Raw genomic sequence first — 26,312 nt, forward strand, 5'->3', positions numbered from 1 at the left:
TCCCACCACAGCTGTTTTTTAGGCTCTAAGTAGGACTAAAGGCCTAAATCTTAGGATCCTGAATAATTTTCCTGTTACACTTAAACTCAAATACAGATTATGCATTAAAAAGATAAAAGATTTTAAATATTATACAAAGTATTTTCTATGATTTGTTCCTGCTTTATTAAAAACACACACACAAAAAAAAAACTCCTATGCCTCTTCCTATAAAATGCTTTTTGCATTGAAAATAATTATTTTTCTTAAAGTGGCCAGTGTTATCAGTATCCTTTGTTTGCCTTGCCTCAAAATTCTAGGTTATTTGATTATTTTACAAGTTGATCTCAGTGTCTTCTACTTTGAGGACATAGCTTTAGACCCCACCAGGGATATCTGTCAATCATCTTCAGCCTTGCTTTTTCCACTGTAACCTAAAGCCATTTAAAAAAAATAGTTTTCTGGAGTGAAATAAGAAACATCTGTGCCCTGACAAGTTATAAAAATCATTCTTAAATTTAATGCGATCCAACAAAATATATCAAGCATCTACTACTATGTATAAGGCACATGATAGGTATTTCCTAATTAGGAATAAATACAGGAATTCAAATATAAGTAAACACGACTGATAATTCTCTTGCCCCAACCCTTTCATTTTAATCATAGAATTTTTGATACATGCATGCAACACCTACCTGAGTTACTAAGCATTAACAAAATTAGCACTCATTTACCTACCACCCAACTTAAGCACTAGAATAATACCAAAATCTTTGCCTCCACCTATGAGTTTCTTCCCTATTCCTTCCCATTCCCTCTTGACCTTCACCAGGCTAGCACTCTCCTGATCCCGTAATATATTCTGTTCCACTCTGAGCACAAGCTTCCAGAGCCTTGAAAATTAAATGGAACCTGCCAGCCTTTAACAGTTTATATACTTTCCCTGACCCTAGGATAAGGAGCATGTTTTAAAAAAGAAATGAAACTGATTCTGCCCTCAGAAAGTTTAAAAAGAGGCATGATCACAGCAGTGCCCATGTGTAGGCAAGCAGCCTCAGGGCTGAGCTAAGGAGCAGAGCATCTGTTCCAGCTCCTCATATGCCTGCACAAATGCCATACCCCAGCAAATGCTTTCCAAATACCTTTGCCCCTTAGCCTTCTAGATGAGGCCAGCACTGTCTAATAGAAACCGATGGTAAGCATCAAACATAACTTTAAGTTTGCCAGTACCCACATTTTTTAAAAAGTAAAAAGAATAAAGTGAACTCAATCTATTTTATTTTATAAAAAATATCCAAAATATTATTTCAACATATAAAAATTGAGATATCTTATAATTTTACATTTTAATTAATATTAAATGAAATTAAAAATTTAGTCCCTCAGTTGCACTGGCCACATTTCAGCTGCTCGAGAGTCACATGTGCCTGGTGGCCTCCATATTTCCCAATGTGGTCCAGGCCCTTCCTTAGGTGTTGGTTATTGTCTTCATACACATATTACATTCTTGCCATGTAGCTGCTAAACCTGCAATACCTCCTGAATCCCACTCTCTTAAAAACTGAATAAAAATGCAACTTGTGTGAAACTTGCATCCAACAGGTTATGCATGTTCTTGAAAAGCTGATAATCACTCACATGCTGAGTTTGCAAGATGACTATTCTAGGTGTCCTGAAGAATCTAACGTTTCAAACATTTTTAGGTATTAACAAATGTTATGCATAGTGTGTGCTGGAGGATATGTGACATAGAACACCCTGACAATGCTGAGCTGCTGCCTCCTTTGCTGTTGCTTTATAAAATTTCAAATTCCTCTTTCATAAACTTTAGGGAATCTTTAAAAAGAACCATTATACATTCATTCATTCAAGAAATATTTAGTAAGTGCCCACAATGTGTAGCCACCGTGCTAGACACTGGAGATGAGATGGTGAAAATAAGTAGTTTCCATGGTCTTGGAACTTACAAGAGTGCATAGAGATAGCAGGAAAAAGAAATGTCAATTTCTCTGAAAATTATATCATTAACCACAAGAAAATACAGTCATCTGAAATTTCAAAATAGAACAGACTCATTGTGACCGGAAGTGACAGCTTTTAACTATGCAATTGTTGGTTTCACAGATGGACAAATGGTTGAAATTATGCAGAGCCTGGGGGAAGTCTGCCTCTAGATTGAACCACATTGAATGTTTATGCCCAGTAGAGTATTATGGCTACTGAGGGTGATGTTCCCATCGTATGTCAAGCTGGAAAATATGCTAAAGTGGTTTCACACAGAGAACATTCCAGAAATAGTTTCTGGTGAAGAGACATATTACAGTTTGTGTCCTCTGAAAATTTTGAAATGGGCATTGACCAACAGCACTTCAAGCTGATGGAAGAATTTCAGAAAAACGGAAGGTTGAAAGAATTCTAAAAGGCCATTCACTGCCAGCTCTCTTCAGACCCAGTGTGACCTCATCTGGAATTCATTCAGACCCAGCGTGACCTCATCAGGCAAAAGAGAAACTCAAGTGCTGAAAATGAATGTTAGCCTACAACTTCCACCCAAAACCACTAACAGGTAAAGAGGATAATGCAGGCATTAGCTTTGTAATTTTTTAAATAGACTTTTCACTGAATTAAGTCAAGAGCAAGGTGAATTATTTGGATAATTATTTTGCAGTGGAGTCCTGACCAAGAAGATGAAGCCCTAGAATTTCATCTCTCATAAGAATTCCTTGAAATACGTATCTCAACAAAGAAAACATTTTCACATGCATTGTAAGTGTATTCCATAATTCAATTCAATTGTGAAAAGTATCAGCACTATTTGATATTGATAAAAATAATTAAACCTTATGAAATGAGAGGCTTGGCTTATAATAGTAAGGTAATGCAATCGGAAACTACTGCAATCACACCATGTGAGCGAATGAGGATTTTATAGCTGAAGGTCTCTTTCAGGCAGTGACATTCACAAATATGGCCTGTATGAATAAGCAACATTATGTAGCTTTGAGTTCTCCTATTTACCTAAAACGTTGATAGAGTTGGCATATGACAATAAAGTAGTGTAATGCTCCTGTGGCTATCCCCTGATACTCCAATAACAGCTAGAAACAAATAAGCAATTAGCCAGGGAAGTACAGAACTATCACAGAGAAGAAACAAAGTGGTCTTATTGACAATGGTTTTTTTGTTGGTTGGTTGGTTGGTTGGTTGGTTTTTAAGACTGCTGTGACCCTGGCAGATAGGCCAGGTTGATTCTAGCAAAAAGTAATCATGCAGTATTTATTCAACCAAAGTAAAACCAGATACAGATTATGAAAAAGATGGAAGGAGAAGAGCTACAACTAAAAATAAGAAGAGTTCTGGTTTTAGGAGGCAAAATCCACAGGTCCTGAAAATACACAAGGTCTTTCCAGTCACAAGTATAATGCTGAATGATCACAAGCATCCACAATCATCTTTACATATAAAGACTTAGAGGCCGGTCACAGTGGCTCATGCCTGTAATCCTAGCACTTTGGGAGACCCAGGTGGGTGGATCACCTGAAGTTGAGAGTTTGAGAACAGCCTTGCCAACATGGTGAAACCGTGTCTCTACTAAAAATACAAAAATTAGCTGGATATGGTGGTAGGCACTTGCAATCCCAGTTACTAGGGAGGTTGGGGCAGGAGAATCGCTTGAACCCAGCGGGTGGAGGTTGCAATGAGCTGAGATGATGCCACTGCACTGCAGCCTGGGCAAAACAACAAAACTCTGTCTAAAAAAAAAAAGACTTAGAAGCACACTGTCAAATACATTCATGCATACACTGATGTATCAAAAAAGGTGTGAACCACAGGCATCTCTGATACCACAAACATCCAATGTTCAAACCAGCCTGCCAACTATACCCTGTTGCCTTGGCAACAGGAGGCAAGCCAGACATGGAGAAATCTTGTTGCCTGAGCAACAGGATCCTTTAAAAAAAATGTGCATTCAGCTGTGGCTATGGCAAAGGCTGTCAGTAGGCAAGATTTCAGTTCTTGGTAATGAGACAATGAATTTGCACTAAGATAACAGTCATTCAACTATTAATTAACAAGTATCTATAGGCTGGTATGTATGTGCAATACACTGTGTCCTGGAGAATGCAAAGATGAATTAGGCATAGGTTGGCACATGCCTGGCACACAGCCATAAATATGCATTAATTAAACAAATGAATGAAGGTTCGTAAGATGGTCATAAAACAATGACTAAAGTTTACTAGGACCTGAGTATATGTTATAAAGCAGCTAAAGCCCCTGTGAGCATTATCAAGTTCCACTATACAGAGTATTTTATTGATTAGTTGAAATAAAATGCTATGACTTGCTAGATTAGAACTTTCAATGTGTATCTACTATGTCAGCCTATGAAACCCACATAAAAACTGATAAAAGTCAAGCTCATTCTTAATGCTTTCCTAGCAAATAGTAATGGATATAAAAGATTTTATATCAAATTTAAAATGATCGAAGTTGGAAATTTCAAAGAAATTGGAGCCTGTTCCTCTCTTGATCTTGCCATTAACTATATTCCTCACAAAATGTTTTATCAACTGATGATGGCTTGGATTCCCAGGATGCCTTCCAGTTCTAATACTATTCTCCAGCCCTGAGACTTCAAAACGTCTCTGAGGAGGCAGGGGCTAACCCTCCTAGTTCCACTTGCTCATGTTTTATGCATTTATCTGGCTCATTTGCCCGAAATTGTATCTTAAGTTATTAGGGAGTCATATTAGTTCTTCAGGACGCAATTGGTTTGAATCTGGCTCCTGATACCTGACCAAAGTTAAGAATTCATGCTTAAGCCTTCTCTTGGTCCTCTCAACCTTTAGCCAGAGCCATGTCTGACTTCTACACTTTGGAGGCTGTGCTCAGAACAGTCATGTACTTCCCTGTGGCTTTGTCTCATTTGGACCAACTGCCTTTAAAAGACCCAGCAAGGGTCCCCAAAGGGAGAGCTGCCCAGGGTAGGGTCTCCTTGTAATTGTTATACCATTTTACACATGGCACAGAATAGGCAAAAAAAAAAAAAAAAAAACACCTACAGGCTTGATTTTCAATTTATTTTTATTCTGCTATATAGCTTTGCTATCTTCTTTTATATTCAAAGTTTTTATTTAGTTTCTAAATATTTTACAGGATGGGTTCACACTTCATATTAATAAATGAAGAAACCCAGGAAAATCCTAAACAAATGAGACTGCAAATAACTTTAGCTTTATTTAATGCCCTTTAAAGAATTATAAATACATTTTGGTATTGTCTCTTTTTAATTCAGAGAAGCCCCAGGGATTACCTGGGAGGAAGTCAAAAGTTATTAATTTTCTCTCCTCTTAGTTGGCATAAATCAAAGGCTGTCTTTTATCATTTATTTTCTTCTGAAGTCTGCCCTTGTCTTTCCATTTTACTGTGAGTTCCTTGAGGGAAGAGAGCTTGTTTTAAGCAAACCTTTGTTCCCTGGTGGCATGTCACACTGTATTACCACATTTCATGGCACAATTCTGCAAATGCCGTTTTGGGTCAGGTCCTGTTCACCTTGGAACATACTTTCCAAAACATCAACCTCACTGTATGGGCCACTTTTCATATCCATCTGGTGACTTGGTCATAACCTCAGGTTAAAGTTCGTTCTATATCCTGTTTCAATGATCTTCAGATTAAACTCTGCCTTTCTGCTGATTCTAGCTTACTCAACTCGTTCTAAAGTAGTTAATGACTAGCTTTTTAAAAACCATCTCAAGCTTTAAAAAATACAGAGCATATCGGTTTTTTTTGTTTTTGAAGAGGTAGACATCAACCGAATTTGTGCAACTTAGACAATTTGCCATGGATCCTTCCAAAAAAAGTGTAGAATTATTTTTGACAGGGCCAAGATCCCTAAATTCATCCGATTAGAAATTTTTATTTTTACGTAAAATTCACTTAATTGGGGAGTTCAGCACATATCATAATCTACTTTTGAACTAAAATACTTCCTTTGATAGTGGTGGAAAGTCAGTGAGTGGGAACGTTGAATAGCAGCAAACTCTAAAGCTCCTTGGCAGATATTCTAACTCAGACCTCCAGTACCCACAAACACCCACTGTGGTTCTCTTCGACATTTGGGACTATTTTTCTTTCCCACGCCTCCCTATTACTTCGGACCATGACTGCTATGCACTTTGGCCCACTAAAGAAAGCCATGAGGTCTTACATGCTTTTCTCAAATACCTTTCTGATAGATCATATGCCCTGATTGATAGGTTCTCCTTGGGTTTTTATTCCAGAAACACTGGAAAAAAGGAAATTAAAAGGCACCTTAACTCCTCCTGACCTTAATTAGAAGATGATAAACGTATCAGTGATACTATCTTTGACTAAACAAAAAAATGATTTTTCTATAGGAACCTTTCTTTGTCACCTAACTGAATCCCTCACGAATTTGCTAAGCAGGTTCTTCATTCTAAACTTCATTTACATTATGCGATTCCCAGCACCCTCAAACCCAGAGGTAGACCCAGGTGGTTCCATTGAGGCTGCACAGCACTAACACCTGCTCCCTTCAGCAAGGACCCCTGATAGACCAGTGGATCTCAGCTCTCCTCAAGGCAGTAAACAGAGACCTGATCCAAGCCAGGTCAATCTGGCTCTCTCAGGATTTTGAATCCTAAGAAAGGTGACACGAGAATGGAATAAACAAGCTGGGAGTTCATTTATACCATTATAAACCTCCCAAAAATGTCTCCTTTATAGGCTTCAGGGACTGAAGTGGCTCCTATGCCTTCCCAAGCTTGATCCTTTGGGGTCTAAATTACACAAGCCCCACAACGCCTTCTAAAAGAGCCTCCTGTCACGTAAGTAGCTAGAGTCAGGCTCTTTTGCTTGTATCCAAAAAGCCCTGCCTGGTACAGCACATGCAGCCTTAGCCTTTTGTCACATGGATGCTGCCACTTCCTGAGGGGGGGTCATCCCACAGCTCTGAAGCCCCTGCCTGGCATCACCACTTACATGTGGCCCAACCTCAACAGGTGCCCCAGCCTCATAGTAGTCTGGCAGTCCTTCTGCCATTCTCTGCTCAGTTCTCATCTCAACATCGGCTGCTCCTGGCTGAATATACTCCTCAAATCTAGACAGTCCTCTCAGCTGTGGCCTAGGACATCATCTAATATACAGAAACCAGCTGGCGCAATGGCACATGCCTGTAATCCCAGCATTTTGGGAGGCAGAGGTGGGCAGATCACATGAGGTCAGGAGTTTGAGAGCAGCCTGGTCAACATGGTGAAACCCCATCTCTCCTAAAAATACAAAAGCTAGTTGGGCATGGTGGCAGGCACCTGTAATCTCAGCTACTCTTGAGGCTGGGACAGGAGAATTGCTTGAACCTGGAAGGCAGAGGTGGAGTCAGCAGAGATCGCATCATTGCACTCCAGCCTAGACATTCCGTCTCAATAATAATAATAATATACAGAATCATAAAGTATATTCTTCCCTTATCTCCCTTTCCATTTCTCTAGCTTAATTTTATCTTCACCTCTCTTTCTCCAGACAAAAAGATGCCACTCATCTTTTCCAGGTCCACTCCTCCAACTCTGATCTATGCTGCAACTGTATACTGTCAGTTACCTCTTTTCCTCTCTAATCTCTCTGCTCCATTGGTCTATTCTCCTTCTTCAGTCCCAAATGCCCTGAGTTCATCCTGATTCTAGGAGGTCCTTTTCTATCAAACAGTCCATGCCAGCTGACTCTCCAAGCTCATTTCTCAACTTTTTAAATGCCTCCCATCCCTGCCTCTGGAACATTGCAATCAAGTTTCTGCTCCATCTAATTTCATGTGGTGCCAGTGAAGGGGCTCTCGTGAAGGTCAGGAGAATTTGCAGAAGGTTCAATCTAATAGTTTTGTTGCAGTCCTTGCTCTAAGAGACAATTGTCACTGACACAGCGAGCCGTCCCAAAATAACAATTTTGCTTTGCTTTTAACATACAATCTCTCAAACACGTTCCACCCTCCCTTGCAGCCAGCTGTGGTTACATGAGGAAGTTATGGCCAATGGTATGTGAGCAGAAGTTATGAGCATAACATCTGGGTCATAGCCTTAAAAGGAAGGGGTGTGTCTCTACATTCCCTTTCTTCTTCTTGCTGGAGTGGATGTAGGATGTGGTCTCACAAGCCATATTGGCCAAGAAGATGAAATCTATACTCTGGGGGTATAGAAGAACGAGATGTAAGACCAGGGCTCCAGATGACCTCATGGAGCACAACTGCCCTACTCCGCTGACCCACTCTTGGGCTCAGAGAGATTAACTGACTCGCTCAAGGTCAAAAAGCTAGAAAAAGGCAGAGTTAGACTAAGACCCAGGTCTAAGATCAGCACCTTTTTCAGTATGCTACTTGGGCAAGTAAGCTGTAACTTCTGTTTCCACAGGGGTAACTTCGGGCTCTCAGGTTTCAATTCAGCCATCAACAACTGAGCTCTGCAAAATCAAAAAATATTTCTAGGAGCTCAACTGGTACCTACCGTGTTTGGGATTGTCTTTCTCCTCCTGAAGCACTGAAACTTCTCTTTAAAATGCCTGAAACAAGAAAATAAAAATAACTTTACATTATTTCCTCTTCAAATCTTTTATTTTTTAGTAAAGCAATGCTGCACAACAAATGCTAGTGAAGGTACAGAGTAAAGGGGCTTCATACACTGTTGGTGGGACTGTAAATTAGTGTAGCCATTATGGAAAATAGTATGAAGGTTCTCTTCAAAAACTAAAAATAGAACTTTCATAGGATCCAGCAACCCCAATACTGGTATATACCCAAAAGAAAGAAAGTTAGTGTATCAAAAAGATATATTCACTCTCGTGTTTATTACAGCACTGCTCACTTTAGCCAAGATACAGAATCAAACTAAGTACCGATCAGCAGAAGAATGGATAAAGAAAATGTGTCATATATACACAATGGAGTGTTTTCAGCCATAAAAAAGAATAAAATCTAACTATTTACAGCAACATGAATGTTAAATGTTAAATGAAATAAGCCAAGCACAGAAAGACAAATATCTAATATTCTCACTCATATGTGGGAGCTAAAAAAGTTGACCTCATGGAGACAGAGAGTAGAGTGATGGTTACCAGAGGCTGGGAGGGAATGATGAAGAGAAGCTGGGTTAATGAGTACAAAGAAAAAATCAGGTAAAAGGAGTGAGTTGTAGTGTTCAATAGTATATTAGGGTGACTAGAGTAAACGATAATTTATTGAATATTTTAAAATAGCTATAAGAGGCCGGATGTGGTGGCTCACACCTGTAATCCCAGCACTTTGGGAGGCCGAGGTGGGTGGATCACAAGGTCAAGAGATCAAGACCATCCTGGTCAACATGGTGAAACCCCGTCTCTACTAAAAATACAAAAAATTAGCTGGGCATGGTGGCGCATGCCTGTAATCCCAGCTACTCGGGAGGCTGAGGCAGGAGAATTGCCTGAACCCAGGAGGCGGAGGTTGCGGTGAGCTGAGATCGCGCCATTGCACTCCAGCCTGGGTAACAAGAGGGAAACTCCATCTCAAAAAAAAAAAAACAAAAATAGCTATAAGAAGAGATTTGAGATGTTTCAAACACAAAGATAACTATTTGAGGTGATTGATATCTGAATTACCTGATTTGATGAGTACACATTGTATGCATGTATCAAAATATCACATGCATCCATAAATATGTATAATTTTTTAAATAATTGTTTTAAACATTCAAAATAATAAAGAACATACATCTTCCATGAATGGCTTTGTCTATAAACACTCTCATATTGTTCTAAGGTCACACATTTCTCTGTAAAGGGCAGGCAGGAAATACTCTGGGCTTTGCGTGCCACAGTATGTCTGTCACACCTGAATTCTGCTGCCATTGTAGCATGAAAGCAGTCAAACAACGTTCAAGAAACAAACATGGCTTTACTCAGAGCCAACAACAACAAAAACCAAAAATGACGCTGAATTTCTGTTACCTGAGCAATTGTATGTGATATAGCTGGCCTAGAGTTAGAACCTGTACGATGCCGTTTTATAAAAGAACAAAGCTGTTTCCATTCTCCTCATAAGGACTGCTAACCTTGGTTTCTGTAAACTGCTAATTTACTTTACACAAAGGTAAAGCTGCATACCTTCTCCTATCTGTAACTGCCAGAATTGCTGGCCTTTGTTTACGAGAGTAAGCACTCCCAGATAAGTCCATCCTGGCGCCAAGTAAATAAAAACCTGTGGATCCCACCCCTACCCAGACGATGTGTAAACGAATGCTAATCTTAGCATCTGTGAACCCCTTAAATGACAATCAGAATGTCAAATAGTCCCCTGGCCCTTGGAATGTCCGGAGCCCCCCTCACCCTCGTTTTTTAGCCTGGGAGGTGATTGACAGCTTTCATTCCCATCTCCACCCCCACTCCCAAGGTGGTTTTTGCAGGTATAAAAAGGTCTTGTCTCTCTGCTTTCGGGGCCACGGGTTGGAGAGATGTGAGTCCTCCGTGGTCACCAGCAATAAACCCTGCAATTTGGCATACTTTTGTTCTGGTGTTGACTTTCTATGCTCGGTTCGATATAACAGTACACACTGTAAAAACTGTCTTTGATTAGGATAGCATGAGCTAAAATAGTGACAAATTGTTATTTATTTGTCAGGTTTGTTTAAAAAGCAAATGTGCTCAACAAACAAAAACAACCCTGTTACTAATATCCAAGAAAACACAATAAAATGTCATGCAATGAAATGTCATAACCAGCCTCACCAAGTTACCACATGCAATTTAAGGGCCAAGCATCTCTTTCTTGCCTCCCCACTAACCCTCCCACCATTGCTGCCAGGTATATAGAACACTGAACTTAGTAATGAACTTCTTCTGGAGTTGTTGTATATGTTTACATGCATAAATATTTTTTCCTGTATGATCTTCATGTTTTCCTAATCACAAATTAATACACCTAGAAGGCAGGGATTTACAGAGAAAATAGGACAGAATATTGAAAACTGGGGTTGCCCCAGAAAATCTGGAACATCTAGTCATCGTTTTGATGGACCAATTAAGTTTGGAAAGGACAAAGAATGTAGTTAAATCCTTAGGGCTCTACTTTGATCCTTAGAGAGGCTATTTTAAATGTTCTTTTATGAGATTTTCATAGTATAGTCACTGAGGAGAGAGAATTATTTTCACCTAATTTATTTCAGAATATTTCTATCTACAGTTTTTAATATTTTATCAACTTACTCTTTTTTTTAAAAAAAAGTTCTTCTTATTTTCTATTTTAACTTCTCTTTAAGTTTCAGGTTTGTTGAGTGCATCTGATTCTATCTCTCTTTATAATCTTTATATTTTATCTAAATATACCTTTTCCTTTTCTTTCCCATATCCCAGTATTTTTTATTGTTTTAAATGTAACACATCCCTTTAGATTAACGTAAATAAAACTGTACAGAAATTAGTCTACATCAAGATTAATTTCTTCTATAGGCTTAAAATTCATCTAACCAGCAGGCTCATCAAAGGCCATGTTCACTACTCCTGTGGTTATCGGCTGTCTCCAAGTTAGATATCCTGACTCTCTAGCTAGAACCTGCATTTGCTGGTAGAAATAACAAAACTATTCATTTGACAGTTGAGAAAATATAAAACCGATGTGCTGGCTAACCTTTGGGCTCTGTCAGAGAGACAGACACATCTGTTCTAATCAGCATTGCACCTGAAAAACTGGGTTATGTATATGGTGATATTTGCTTGACTCAAGTATGATTTCCAAACCACTGTCTTCCAGAATCCCACAAATGGCAAACTGATAAAAGAAAGCTTACTGAATGTAGATTCTTTCAGAGGGCTTGAACTGGAGCTGCTGGAGTTATCCGAAATGTCCAATTCATCATCTAGCTCTGAATATATATCTGCGCATTAATAAAAACAATAAAAAAGCAAATGAGTCTTGAAACGGGAAAGAGTCCAGAATGCATTCATGCTGACGCACTTCCACTAGCAGTACCTTTCTCAGTATTTTCCAGGTTGAAGTTATCATCTGACAGGATTTCATCACAGGCCCTGTCTTCATCTTTACCATTGGAGGCCTGGAAGCCTTCCGGGGGCAGATCTGCGCTTTCTGAAAGTTCACTTTTCAGGCTGGCTGCCCCACTGCTGCTGCTACTCAAGCTTGCCTTTTCAAAGGTCTCCTGGAAAGAGAAATTCAGGTTTTAATAGCCTTTCTCCATCCTTCCTTCTATAGGACCTAAAGCTTGTCAGAACATATATTAAATGCTTCAGCTAACAATATAAATGTTTTATGCAGAAGTAGCAACAGTAGTTCCAACTATGCACCTGTTATGGAATCTATTCAGTCCATAAATACAAAAAGATGCAGGTCTACGAGCTACATTAGGTGAAAACAGATGGAGGGGGCAAGAGCGCTCAGTAGAAAAGGCCCATACAACCCAGTGGAAAAAAATTGTACTTCCAAGAAATAGACTATATCAATTTAGGAGAAATTTCTCTCCTTTAAGTTTCTACAAAAATATTTGCTATCCAATCCTCTCAGTACCATAGTGAATACGTAAGGCTTATTCTCTTCAAAACTCAGGAAAATTAGTAGCAAACAAAGCCAGGCCATGGAGAGTGAGAGGCGAGATCTTCTAAAAGAAGAGCTACAGAGAACAGAACTTACAAACCACTTAGGACTCTACGCTACTGCCTGGCTTGAACACTCTCTGCAGAACTAGCCACGGGGTCCTCCAGAATCCTCCAAAATGGATGGATGTATTTCCATTACGATAGGACTATAAAGTCATCAATCTGATTGTGTAATTCCATATTTTCCTAAATAGTAGTATTAGAAATGAAAAAATTATGTCTGAAGCATTAACAAAAATTAATTAATTAATGCCAGTAGTGCTGGAAGTTTTCATTTTCCTTTTTCTTTTTGTGTTGAGATGGGGTTTCACTTTTGTTGCCGAGGCTGGAGTACAATGGCAGGATCTCAGCTCACCGCAACTTCTGCCTCCCTGGTTTAAGGGATTTTCCTGCCTCAGCTCCTGAGTAACTGGGATTACAGGGATATACAACCACACCTGGCTAATTTTATATTTTTAGTAGAGACAGGGTTTCTCCACGTTGGTCAGGCTGGTCTCAAACTCCCGACCTCAGGTGATCCACTCGACTTGGCCTCCCAAAGTGCTGGGATTATAGGCGTGAGCCACCCCACCCAGCCAGCTGTCATTTTTCTAAGAAAAAGACAGTGTAGAAGGAATGACTATGATTCAGTAAAACAGTACCACTTGTTTCTTTACCCAAGCAATTCTCAAAACCTCAGATGTTCATTGTGTGGGACCATTTGCAGCAAGTGTGAAGAGCCTTCTTAGACTGTGGGGCTAAACAGGGCTGACAAAGCAAAGCTACAGATCAGGTAGACAAAACGACAAAGAAAGGCCATGAGGGAGGAAGGGGTAACAGGTGGAGAGTGTAAGAAGAAAAAAAGAGGCACATTTATTGAAGGGGAAAGAACTCCCTCTATGAATTGTGCCCAAGATGATTTGGTCGCAAATTACCTAGCACTTCTTGACTAAAAAGCTCCGATGATGCCCATTTGAGAGACAGACTTATTTATTTCCGATTTATGTGTTTTTTTTTTTTAATTTTACAGCTTCAATGTGCAAGTGTCTAAAAACTCCAAAATAATAGAATTTGCAGATGAAGAAAACTTAAGATCTTATGGTTAACTAGAGTCAGAAGTAAACCCCTGAAAGCTTTCATATGTTTATGTTCTGTTAAGTAGGATGAGAAGATTTAAAAATATAAAAAACATTTGTGCATTGCAAACTGTCTGATTAATTGCTGTTTATTCTTTCTTTTCCCTGAGATTCTTTTCAGTGATTCTTCAAAGTTTCATCAAGCTCCTTTCTTTGTTGAAGCTAATTTGCAGGTGAAGGAGTATTTTAACTTTGATTTTTCCATAATTAGTATATTCAATGTTCAAAGGCTGTTTTATGACTCTTGAGTTGTTAATTTCTGCTTATGAGGTTCACCCTGGTTGGCTAATTTACAACCTGAGATGGGAAATGCTTCAGCCACTCTCTGGCAAAAGATATGTGCTCCTCAGAAATTTGTCCACTGCCTAAGGCTAGTATGGGGTTCTAAGGCCAGCCTCAGCTCCGCCCACACCCTACCCCTGATACCAAATCCAGGAACTGCTTCTGAGGCCCAAAACTTTATTGCAAAACCAACTCAACTTCTATGCCTGCCTCCTTTCTCTGTCCCAAACCACAGAACCCTTCTTCCTCTAACTGTCCTCAACTGAAATCATTAGAAACTTACATAGAAATAAAAACCCAATTCAGGGCCTTTTCCTTCTCATGACCTTTTTATTCAAAGTAAATCATCTTCTACCCTGTCCTAAAGACCATAACTGGTATCTGCAACCTTTTAAGGACTTTACACCCAAGATGTGTCAATGTTACCAAGGTTAAAAAAAGATGAAGGAGACTTTTTGAATTGAGAAAACTTTTTATTCTGTTGTTACAATTAAGATGCTGGAATTTGAATATCTCTAAAACTAGCAAAACTTTAGCAAAGGCTTTGTTTCTCTTGAGAACAGGCATGGATAAAACATCAGAGAGAAACATTTTTCTTTGAACAAATAAAGAGTTGGGAGAAGCTGGAGTCCCCATTGAAAAAGGCAATTCGAGACTTAAGAAGGCTGGACTTGAAACCAAAACCCAAGAACCAGTTGGGTCAAAAATCAAATAGTCATTCGTAACTGTCAAAACTTCATCTGCAGGTAATTGACTGTTTGCAGATAAAGGGGAATTTATAATCTGAGAGAGGTGCTTGTTCAGACTCTATATGCATAGAAAGTATGATAATATAGATTGGATAGTTTGTATTGGTTTAAAATTTACCTGTTTATAGCAATCTCTTGCAGCAGTTTTTGCTTCAAAAATGTTGCTATAATTTTTGACCTTACCATAAATCATAAGCCACACATTTTCCCTACTGTGATTTCTGGAGCTTTTCACTGTGAGTATTGGAGTAGCCAACTTTATAAAACTGTTCCTTGAAGAACTGGGGGCATTTTAGTCCCTTTTAAATCCTTCAGTGCTTTGCACAATGCCTTACACATAACAAAGGCTCGATAAACAGTTGAGCCATTAAGTTGTTCTCAGAAGACACATTCAGCAAGTACATTAACCTATTAAAGGGATTTAGGGGAAAAAAAGATAAAGCTTTTGGGGACAGAATTTGGCTGCTATCATCTTTTTTCCTTTCTAATTACTAAGATTTTTTCAAGGAGTAGGAGAGGGAGTTAACTAGATTTTTTTTGGCATCTGCATGCATCTATCCTAGGAATGGATAGACACATTCTGGATATCAATATGGCAGCAAGGAAAATACAATGCAAATCAGACAATAAAATTATCACTGATATGGAAATCACTACCATTATAGAAGACGCCTCCTGTCACCACGCTAGTATAGGCACAATTATGTTTAGCTCAGTTTTGCGCATTATAATGTAATATTTTTATGTGTGCAGCAGATCATAATACATTTCAGTTGAATAGCAATTCCAATAGTAACAGACTGACATTACCCAAATTAACTGCCACAGTAAGAAAAGAATTAAGAGCATCTATTTATTAAACCAGTGCAATTTCTAAAACTGCCAGAATGTTAGTTTTATAAGGAGAAAAGGAAAATCAAGAAATAAATAAAGTACAACACCAGCTATATCCTATATATGTTTGACTTTAGAATTCTAAAAAATGCACTATGTCTTTGTGTTCTGAAATACTCATATTCTATTAGGTATATTTTTACCCAGTTTATTCCATTTGTTTTGTTAATAAACTGTTCCCTTAAATATATCAATTTAGTGCTACCAGGTGCTTGGAATTCATCCAGCTGAAGTGATCTTTAATCAGTAGCAAACTGCATTCTATGTTTTTCATGGATGATTGCACAAAGAAAATTTGAAATAGGAGACAGGCCATTGACTGCATACTATTAGTCCCTAAAAACTTAGTCCCTGAATTTTAAGGTATATCTTTAAAAATCAGCCAGTGTGGTCAGATGATTAAGGGCCCTTGTGGACTAGACCATAGTTAAGTGAACTGCTCACTTTAGTGGTGAGATAGGATATGGAAGACTTGGCTTTGCCACATCAGAGAGGTGGGCTGATGAAATAAGCCTGGAGCCTGGTCCCTACTCTCAATCCAGTGGTAGATGGAAATTTTCAGTCTTTTATCCTGAAAGTTAGCTTTTGTTTGTTTCTTTAGAGACAGGGGCTCACTCTGTTGCCCAGGCTGGTCTCAATCTCCTGGTCTTAAGAAGTCATCCTGCCTTGGTCTTCTGAGTAGCTGGAACTAAAGAGGCACACCACTGTGTCCAGATCTCCCAAAATGGTTTGGATGATAATATCGTCTATTTTCGTCAGGGAATCCTGAAGAATTTCCCTTCCCTCATTCACCACATGTAGTTAGGAGAGCAATAGATAAATTTAAACCAGAAAAGCTGTTTTGGGACCTTAAAAACAAGTAATTTACATGGATTATATAATAAAGAAAAACATTCTCTTTAGGTTGGATCTTTTTTATTTTGAACTTAACAAAAATATTTACACAAAGCTAAAAATTTTACTGTCATGATATAGTTATGATCTCATTATTATGATACTACCTTAATTAGAACTTTTTTAAAGCATTATAACATATTAATGAACTGTGATTAAATTAAATAGATTAGGAAATAAATTGGTCATTACAGTTTAATCTAAAAATCCAGTATCAAATTTATTATGATTGAAAATGTTTCACTGTTATCCCATAACTAATCTACTACTGTATCAGAAATGAATGGATTTGCTATCTCTTTTAACTCAAATACAGGTTTTCTAGAAGGAATACTACTAATAAAGAAGAGAAGAAAAACAATGTTGTAATCTGAAATTATCATTGTTGAATACACGTCATCACAGCACTGACTACCATGTTTTTCCCAGACTGCAGACTAACATGCCAATAGTACTAACTGTATACACTAATATATTCAAAAGCATTTCAAATGAGGCCAGAATTAGGTCATTCTATTTAACATTTAAAAGAAACAATAGGGGCCGGGCATAGTGCTTCACACCTGTAATCCTAGCACTTCAGGAGATTGAGGCAGGCAGATCACTTGAGGTCAGGAGTTTGAGACCAGCCTGGCCAACAAGGTAGAACCTTGTCTCTAATAAAAATACAAAAATTAGCCAGACATGGTGGCAGGAACCTGTAATCCCAGCTACTCGGGAGGCTGAGGCACAAGAATTGCTTTAACCTGGGAGGCAGAGATTGCATTGACTCAAGATCGCACTGCTGTAATCCAGCCTGGGCAATAGAGCAAGACTCTGTCTCAAGAAAAAGGAAAGAAGAAAGGAAGAAGGAAGGAAGAGAGGGAGGGAGGGAGGGATAGAAAGAAGAGAGAGAGGGAGGGAGGGAAGGAAGGAAGGAAAGAAAGAAGGAAGGGAGGGAGGGAGAGAGGGAGGGAAGGAAGCACCTGGCATGGTAGCTCATGCCTGTAATCCCAGCACTTTGGGAGGCCAAATCGGGTGGATCATTTGAGGTCAAGAGTTTGAAACCAGCCTGGACAAATGGTGAAACCCCATCTCTACTAAAAATATAAAAATTAGCCAGGCATGGTGGTGGGTGCCTGTGATCCCAGCTATTCAGGAGGTTGAGGCAGGAGAATTGCTTGAACCTGGGAGGTAAAGGTTGCAATAAGCCGAGATCACACCACTGCACTCCATTCTGGGTGACAGAGTGAGACTCTATCTCAAAAAAAAAAAAAGAAGAAGAAGAAGGAGAAGGAGAAGGAGAAGGAGAAGGAGGAGGAGAGAAAGAAGAAAGAAAGAAAGAAGAAAGAAAGAAAAGAAAAGAAAAGAAACAATGTAAAGAGAATAATCAAGTGAGCAAGTTTTAAGAAATGTGTTTCTCAAAAACCAAAAAAATGCTACTGAAATCTACCAATGGTTAAGGCATTAAAGAATGTGGAATTCAACATGAGTGGTTATCAACAGGAATGAACCTCACAAATTAGAACCTCATTGACTGTTTCATTTTTAACACAGAGTTACATAAGGAAAGATCTAGTTCTTGTAAAACTGCACATTTTGCCCATGTTGTCAAAATTCCAAACTGATTAATTGCCAGTAGAGAAAGAATTAAAAGTCAAGAAAAAGAGTCACCATTGTCTTTTGCTTGGCCTACTGCAATCTCTTCTTAACCAATTTCCCTGATTCCACTCTTGGCTCACAATGGTCTATTTCTACCCAGCAGCCAGCAATAGCATTTTAAAGCCTAGCGGTACCAGAGCTCACATCACACAAGTCCATGCCAGGGACCATGGCACCTGCGTCTCTAACTGCCTCTCCCTACTTCACTGCACTCTGGACACACAGGCCTCCTTGCTGTTCCCTGAGTTTGGCAGGTTCACTCCTACCTCAGGATCTTTGGGCATGCTGCTCCCTCTGCTATCAATGATGTGCCTTCAGATATTTGCAGAGCTCATCCCTTTAATGTACAGCTGACCCTTGAACAACATGAGTGTAAGGGGCACCAATCTCTCAGGCAGTCAAAAATCTATGTATAACTTTTAACTTTCCAAAAACTTAACTACTAATGGCCTGCTGCTGACTAGAAGCCTTACCAATAACATAAACAATTAATACATACTTTCTATGTCATATTTTATAGTAAATATAGTTTCTCTTCCTTGTGATTTTCTTAACATTTTCTTTTCTCTAGCTTGTTAAGAAAATCACAAAGAAGATAAATTATATTTACTATTCATTACATGGAAGTGGGTCATCATAAAGATCTTCATCTTTGTCATCTTCATATTGAGTAGGCTGAAGATGAGGAAGAGGAAGAGGAGGGGTTGGTCTTGCTGTCTCAGGAGTGGCAGAGGCAGAAGAAAATTCATGTATAAGTGGATTTGCGCAGTTCAAACCCACACTGTTTAAAGGTCAACTGTATTCAGGCCTCTGCTCAAATGTCACGTAATTATAAAGCTTTTCCCAGACATCCCTATTTAAAATAGCCTTTCTCCCTGTATCTACAATCACTTTCTATTACCTTGTCTTCTTTTTACTTTTGTCCATAGCCCTTAAATCTAGTTTTATTTATCTATTATTTGTCTTCCCTCACTATAAAGGAGGGAGTTGTGGCTGTTTTGTTCACTATTATATCAGGAGAATACTGGAATAGACCCCAGGAAAGAGTAAGTGCTTAATAAATTTTGTTGAATAAGTAAAATAAAAAGGATTGATTTTTTAAAATGTTGCCAAGATTCTCCATGTTAAAACAAAGGGTAAAAATAAAATTGTAGGATGATTTTTTTGAAGAAATTGACAACCTTATTCTAAAATTAATAAGGACATACAACAGACCTAGAATAACTAAATCAAACTTGACAAAGAACAACAAAGTTGGAGGACTTATACAACTTGTTTTGAGACTTCTTAAAAAGCTACAATATCAAAGGATACAGAGTTTCAGTTAGATGGGAAGATAAGTTAAAGAGATCTATTGCACAGCATAATTAATGTACTTAATAACAATATATTGTATTCTTGAAATATACTGAAACTGGATTTTAAGTGTTCTCACCACAAAAATGATATATGTCACATAATGCATATGTTAATTAACTCAATTGAACCATTCCACAATGTGTATATATATTCAAAACATCAGGTTGTATAGTATATATAAAATTTTCGCCAATTAAAAATAAAATAAAACATTTTTAAAAGTTACAATAATCAGAACAGTGTGGTATTGGCCTAAGAAGAGACATCCATAAAACAGAATAGAGTTCAGAAATAGATCTGCAAGAAAGGGGAACACTCACACACTGTTGGTGGGAATGTAAATGAGTACAGCCACTATGATGAATAGTATGCAGATGCCTTTAAAAACTAAAAATAGGAATACAATATGATCCAGCAATCTCATTACTAGGTATTTATCCAAAAGAAAAGAAAGCAGTATGTTGAAGAGATATCTGCATGCTCATTTTTATTACAGCACTATTCACAACAGCCAACATTTAGAATCAACATATGATTAAGTGGATCAACAGATGAATGGATAAAGAAATGGGATATTTTTCAGTCTTAAAAAAAGAATGAACTCTTGTAATTTTCAACAACATGGATGGAACTGAAGAATATTATGTTAAGTGAAATAAGCCATGAACAGAAAGAGAAATACGAAGTGTTCCTACTCATATGTGGAAGCTAAAAATATTGAATTCAGGCTGGGCACAGTGGCTTATGCCTATTATCCCAGCATTTTCGGAGGCTAAGGTGGGCAGATCACGAGGTCAAGAGATCAAGACCATCCTGGCCAATACGATAAAACCCCATATCTACTCAAAATACAAAGCTGTAGTTCCAGCTACTAGGGAGGCTGAGGCAGAAGAATTGCTTGAACTTGGGACGTAGAGGTTGCAGTAAGTTGAGGTCACGTCACTGCACTCCAGCCTGGCAACAGAGTGAGACTTTGTCTCAAAAAAAAACAAAAGGCTCACACCTGTAATCCCAGCACTTTGGGAGGCAGACACAGGTGGACTATCTGAGATTGGGAGTCCAAGACCAGCCTGAGCAATATGGAGAAACTCCATCACTACTAAAAATACAAAATTAGCTGGGGCACATTCCTGTAGTCCCAGCTACTCAGGAGACTGAGGCAGGAGAATTGCTTGAACCCAAGAGGCAGAGGTTGCAGTGAACCAAGATGACACCACTGTACTCCAGCCTGGGCAACAAGAGTGAAACTCCATCTCCAAAAAAAAAAAAAAAAAAAAAAAAAAATATATATATATATATATAGAATTCATGGAGATAGAGAGTGGAATAATGGTTACCAGAGGCTGAGAAGAGGAGAGGAGAGGGGACATAAAAAAGGGATGGTTGAATACAAAAATACAGTTAGATAAAAGGAATAAGATCTAGTGTTTGGCAGCAAAATAGAATGGCTATAGCTAACGATAATTTATTGCATATTTCCAGATAACTAAATGAATGGAATTGGAATGTTTCCACACAAAGAAATAATAAATGTTGGAGGTGATTGATATCCCTTATTACCTTCATTTGATCATTATACATTTTCTGGGTATATCAAATTTTCACATGTACACCACAAATATGTACAACTATTATGTGCCCATAATAATTAAAAATTTTAAATGAAAAAAATCTATAAACAAAAAATAAAAAGCAAATATATCTATAAATACATTGTCAAGCAATTTTCAATAAAGATGCTTAGCAAAATCAATAGGAAAAGACTAGACATTTAAAGAAGTGATGCTGGCAAAACTGGATACCCAAATGGGGAAAAAAAAAAGTCAATCTCCTCATTATTCTATACACAGAATTAAATAAAAAGAGATCATAGGTCTAAAACATTTACAAAAATACAAAAGATCCTATTTTTGCAACCCTAGGGTGGGCAACAATTTTATTTAAAAGAGGCAAAAAGCACTGACTACCACAAACAGCTACATGAATAAGTCTTTATCAAAATCAAAATTTTCTTTTCATCAAAAAAAGACATAAATTAAATAGCCAAGCCATAGACTGTACAAAATGTTTGCCATACATATGTTTGATAATAGGCTCATTATCTGGCATATATTACAGAATTCCTACAAATCAGCAAAAACAGATGGGTAGTCCAATAAAATCACAAGCAAAAGATTTGAACAGACATTTAATGCATACACACACACACACACACACACACACACACAAAGATACATAAATAGCTAAAAATCAAACAAACATAAATATGCTCAACATTATTGATCATAAATGCAAACTAAAACCAGAAAGAAATATTATTACACTACGAAGGCTAAAATCAAAAAGACTGACAATATTGTCACATTACCAAATATTGGCAAGAATGTGGAATAACTATTTGGTAGTTTCTTTAACCGTTAAACATACAGCTACCTATGACCCTGAAATTCTATTTCTAGGTCTTTAAGAGAAAAGAGTTACAAACACTTTTGTATAGGTCTTTTTGTAAATATGTTTTCAACAGTCATATGAACTTCAAATCTGGAAACAACCTAAGTGTTCATCAACAGAAGGATAGATAAACAAATTACGGTATAGTCATATAATTTAATACTGCCCAGCAATATGAACAAATTACTAATACACACCACATGGGTGAATCTCACAGATATTTTGTCATGGAAAAGAAGCCAGCCACTAAAGAACACATGTGTTTGATTTAAATGAAGTCAAACAACAGGCAAAAGTAATTTAGAGTGACAGAAATCACAAGTCTTTGTCCTGGGGCAGAGAATTGTATAGAAAGAGGCATGAGGGAACATTCTGAGATGAGATAAATGTTCTGATTCTTGCTTGGGTGGACGTTACACATGTGCCAAAAGCTATTGAACTACGCACTTAAAGATGTGTACATTTTGCTACATGTAAATTATATGTCCATAAAAAAGAGAGAGAATTATAGTGTGGATGTGAGAATTGTGTCTGGGTTTGGGAGGGAGCCTATAAGGCATTCTTTATTTTCATAAAACATAATAAGTGTAGAACATTTCCAAAACAAGTCATGATTTTTCCTGATACTTCTCTTCCCACATCATTACTTGTTGCATTTTCACAGCCTTGGGGGAAATTCAGTCGACAATTAATCAGACAATAAAAGCAAAGATGTTCACAAAAATATTGTCCTTTAAAATACATCATTTTCTACATGGCTTAATTTAATCTCCTAGCAGAGGATTGCAGACACATTCCTTTAGTGGTGTGCTCAGCAATTGTAAATGACATATGGTATAATAAAAATAAAGCAACTCAGATAAATAAATAGCACATTTTTTAATTTGCATTAAGAAAATGAGAATCCAGATGCTAACATATCTGTTCAATTCTTACAACTTTCGTGATCAACTTTCAAGACATCTGAGAATTTATGAAAACTATCAGTCTATCAACATCTGCTAAAAATCATAGATTATATTAGAAAACTACAATAAGAAATTTGTAACAAAGAAGTGAAATTATGAACAGTTGGTGAATTTAAAACATAATCTTTCCTAATAAGTGTTCTACCCGCCTTGTCCTCCAAAGTAGATAGAATTTAAGATGACACTTATGTATATCATATTTTGACTCTTTGATAATATCAAATTATCATAGGAATGTTTTTTTAGATTCACCAAAAGCTTAGAGAAAATTTCTAGGACCCACTACATGAGCATTTACTTACCATAAGCATAAAATAATTAACCAAAATTGGATGTGCTTGTTTGAAAAATACTTTTGGTCGGAATGTGGAGGATGGCGAAGGGAGGGAGATGACCCCAGAAAATCTCGATGGAACTGATTTAATCAGCTGGCAGGTCTCCAAAGTGGAGCTGAGGCATCTGAGATGAGGAAGAGATTCATCCTGTGGACAACAGCTTCAGCCCACAACCGAGATTTCCAGCCTGCCCCTCCTGCCAACCATCCCTACGAACTTTGCACTTGCCTGGTCAGTCCCCACAATCATATAAGCCATTCCCTTGCAATAAATATCTGAATATGTACCTACTGCTGCTTCTGTTTCACACATTTTGTGCAGGAATGTCATATATATGACATATCAGCATCTCTAGCTGCTAACAGTAATAAACAACAATTATCTCACCCCACCCCAGCCCCCAAGTACACACGTCCCTTAATGGCACCTAGGGCAGAGGTGGTATACTGACTGAATCACTTGGCAGAGGTGAGGAAGAAACTAGAGACAAGAAAGTTGGATCTTGCCATGATCCAATGCAAGATAATGAGAATGAGAACTGAAAGGATAAGATGGATTTGTCAGACATTTCAAAGACAGAATTAGTAGAGCTTGCTAACAAAATGAATATAGGATTTCAAAGAGAGTGAACTGAAGATGTTAACGTTCCATTTAAGGTGATATGAGGAGACAGAACGTAACTGAGTCAAGGGAGGAGAATTCATTCACTGTGGACTTGTCGAGCATAAGTACCTGTTAGACATGCAGGTGAATGTTTGGTTCAAAATATAGGTCTGGCACAAAGGAGAGGCTGAAATCAGACAGGCAGCTTTGGTGATCTCCAGCAAATGGGTGTAGAAATTATATTGTGAAACACATCCCAACTTCTTCAGAGCTCTTTTCTTCTCCTACTAAGATGAGGCTATGAGGCTGAGGTGTCTAGATCCAGAAGAAGATGGGGTAAATAATACCGAGAGAAAAAGAAGGATGTGATAGATGCAAGAGTAGCTTCTGGCAGGAAGGTAGGAACTGGAAATTTCTTCCCTAGCTCAAAGTAAGCACCTGCCAGAAGGAAGAGAAAATCAGAAAGCAGGTGCAATTATCCTTGATTTTCTTCTCACATTCACTCCAGCAGATTTCAACCTTGGGATTAGAGTTGGGCTGTTGATGAAGATACACAGAGGGTTTGAGGGGGAAACTGGGGTGCAGACAGAAAAGACTGGGAGCTTTGAAGATACTTCATGATCATCATAACACTGTAGACATAAGGCCCATGACAGCAGAGGCATTGTGTATTTTGTTCACTGTGGTGTACCTTGTACATATAGTGCCTGACACCTATTACACACTCAGTAAATACTTGTTGAATGAATAACTGAATTGCAGGCACCTGGGACAGAACAATAGAAAAGGATGAAGAAGGCACTGGAGCTGATGGGGCTGAGATAGTGTCCCCTAGCCCCAGTGAGGTCCCCATGGGCTGTATGTGGTGTGGATGGGAATCCAAAGCACCCATGTGTCTTGTGCCCATGTAGAAGACAGCTCTAGGGCTGGCTGGTGAGTTCACCTGTCCATCACTGCACTCAGGGTCACAGAGCAGGCTGCTTAAACTAAGAATGCCAAGGAAGTCACAAACAGGCCTCAGAGGATCAGGAATAGTAACCCCAAAGTGGAAATTGAGGCATCATGGGTAATTCCTTGGGCTTAAACCATGATGAGAAAAGAGGCCATGAGTTACAGATACCATAAACATTTAATAAGGACAGATGTCAGCATCCCAAAATCACAAGGTTCATTTCATCTAAGTTCAGCAGGGGCCAACAGAAGAAGACCAGAAATAGGGGAGGGACAACAGGGGGTGGGAAGTTGGGGAGAGATAACATGGGGAGAAATGCCAGATATAGGTGATGGAGAGTAAGGCAGCAAATCACACTGCCATATGTGTACCTATGCAACAGTCTTGCATGTTCTTCACATGTACCCCAAAACCTAAAATGCAATTTAAAAAATTAAAAAAAGAAGACCAGAGAGCCCCTGACCCCTCCCATCAACATGGGAACGCATAAGCTTTCTCCTGTACTATGCTGCCATCTTGGGAGGAGGAAATGGAGAAGAAAGCCCTTGGGATGACAAAGAAACATTTAGACAAAAAGAGACTGATATAATTGACCCTGACTACTACTACCATTTTCTGCTACCAGTACAAACAGGGGTTCAAAACAAAATGATATATAATTGTAGAAAATAAAGTTTCCATCTTGTACACCAATTTTTACCCAAATTCATGTAAAATGAAATACCATGGGGGACTAGATGGAAACCCCTCAAGACAGGCAGAACATATAAGTTAAAAGGACAGGGTTGGAAGAGAAAATGAGGAAGAGTATTCAAAGAGAGAAGACAGAAACCAAAACAGAGGAGTATAATGGAAAACACTGCAGAGGGGGAAACATTAAAAAGGCAGGTACGCGCAATAAGAAATATCCTTTAGTTTGGCTCCTTGGTTGTTAGGTATTTTGGAGAAATTCAGAGTCTTAGTCCACATTACCCACAGGATTGAATTCAAACGCCTTAAGGAGGTATTCACACACACCCATAATGCAGCTCCAGCCTACTTTCCCAGGCTTTCCAAACTACACATATAAAAATACGCATTGTAAATCAGCAGACCCAACTTTCGGTCCTGGAGCTGTCCCTAACTAGATAGATGACCTGGGATAAATGTTTTAACTTCTCCTGGTTTCCCTTTCCTTGTGCAATTAAAACATAAAACAATTCCATTTCTGAGTTTGAGTCTTAGTTTAAAGTGAGCTGAGCTGGCGTTTCGGCACTAATGTCATTCTTTTTCATCCAGTGTCTTTCTTATCGAGTCATCAAGACCCTCTCTCTTCGTTTGGCTCTGAGAGCCTCCCTGGGCCTCATTTATTCATTTTGCTCCCTCATCTCATTTATTTACCCACACTTTTTGGAATCATTAGAAAGTTCTCCTGCATATGCCCTTTTACCTTGTCTTGC

At 38.4% G+C, this 26,312-nt stretch overlaps 1 protein-coding gene and 1 long non-coding RNA gene across 22 annotated transcripts in view; one reads left to right on the forward strand and one right to left on the reverse strand.

The window, feature by feature from the left end:
• NEK10 (NIMA related kinase 10) overlaps positions 1-26,312 on the reverse strand; it is a 260,598-nt gene that overhangs the window by 62,587 nt on the left and 171,699 nt on the right. For all 20 annotated transcript variants that reach the window (XM_078354426.1, XM_078354423.1, XM_054247045.2 and 17 more), the window contains 3 exons: positions 11,993-12,176; positions 11,811-11,897; positions 8,499-8,553 (listed from right to left, as the gene is read on the reverse strand). In XM_078354426.1, coding sequence (XP_078210552.1) covers positions 8,499-8,553; positions 11,811-11,897; positions 11,993-12,176 — 326 coding nt within the window. The remainder of the gene's footprint in view (positions 1-8,498; positions 8,554-11,810; positions 11,898-11,992; positions 12,177-26,312) is intronic.
• Positions 2,444-14,725, forward strand: LOC118148857 (uncharacterized). Of its 2 annotated transcripts, none has more exons than XR_004735882.3 (3): positions 2,444-2,548; positions 2,651-2,748; positions 14,591-14,725. It is a non-coding gene; the product is annotated as an uncharacterized LOC118148857 (long non-coding RNA). The 2 variants fall into 2 exon arrangements; XR_004735881.3 differs by lacking the exon at positions 14,591-14,725 and adding an exon at positions 8,406-8,539.

This window comes from Callithrix jacchus, chromosome 17 (genome assembly GCF_049354715.1).
Source record: "Callithrix jacchus isolate 240 chromosome 17, calJac240_pri, whole genome shotgun sequence".
NCBI lineage: Eukaryota > Metazoa > Chordata > Mammalia > Primates > Cebidae > Callithrix > Callithrix jacchus.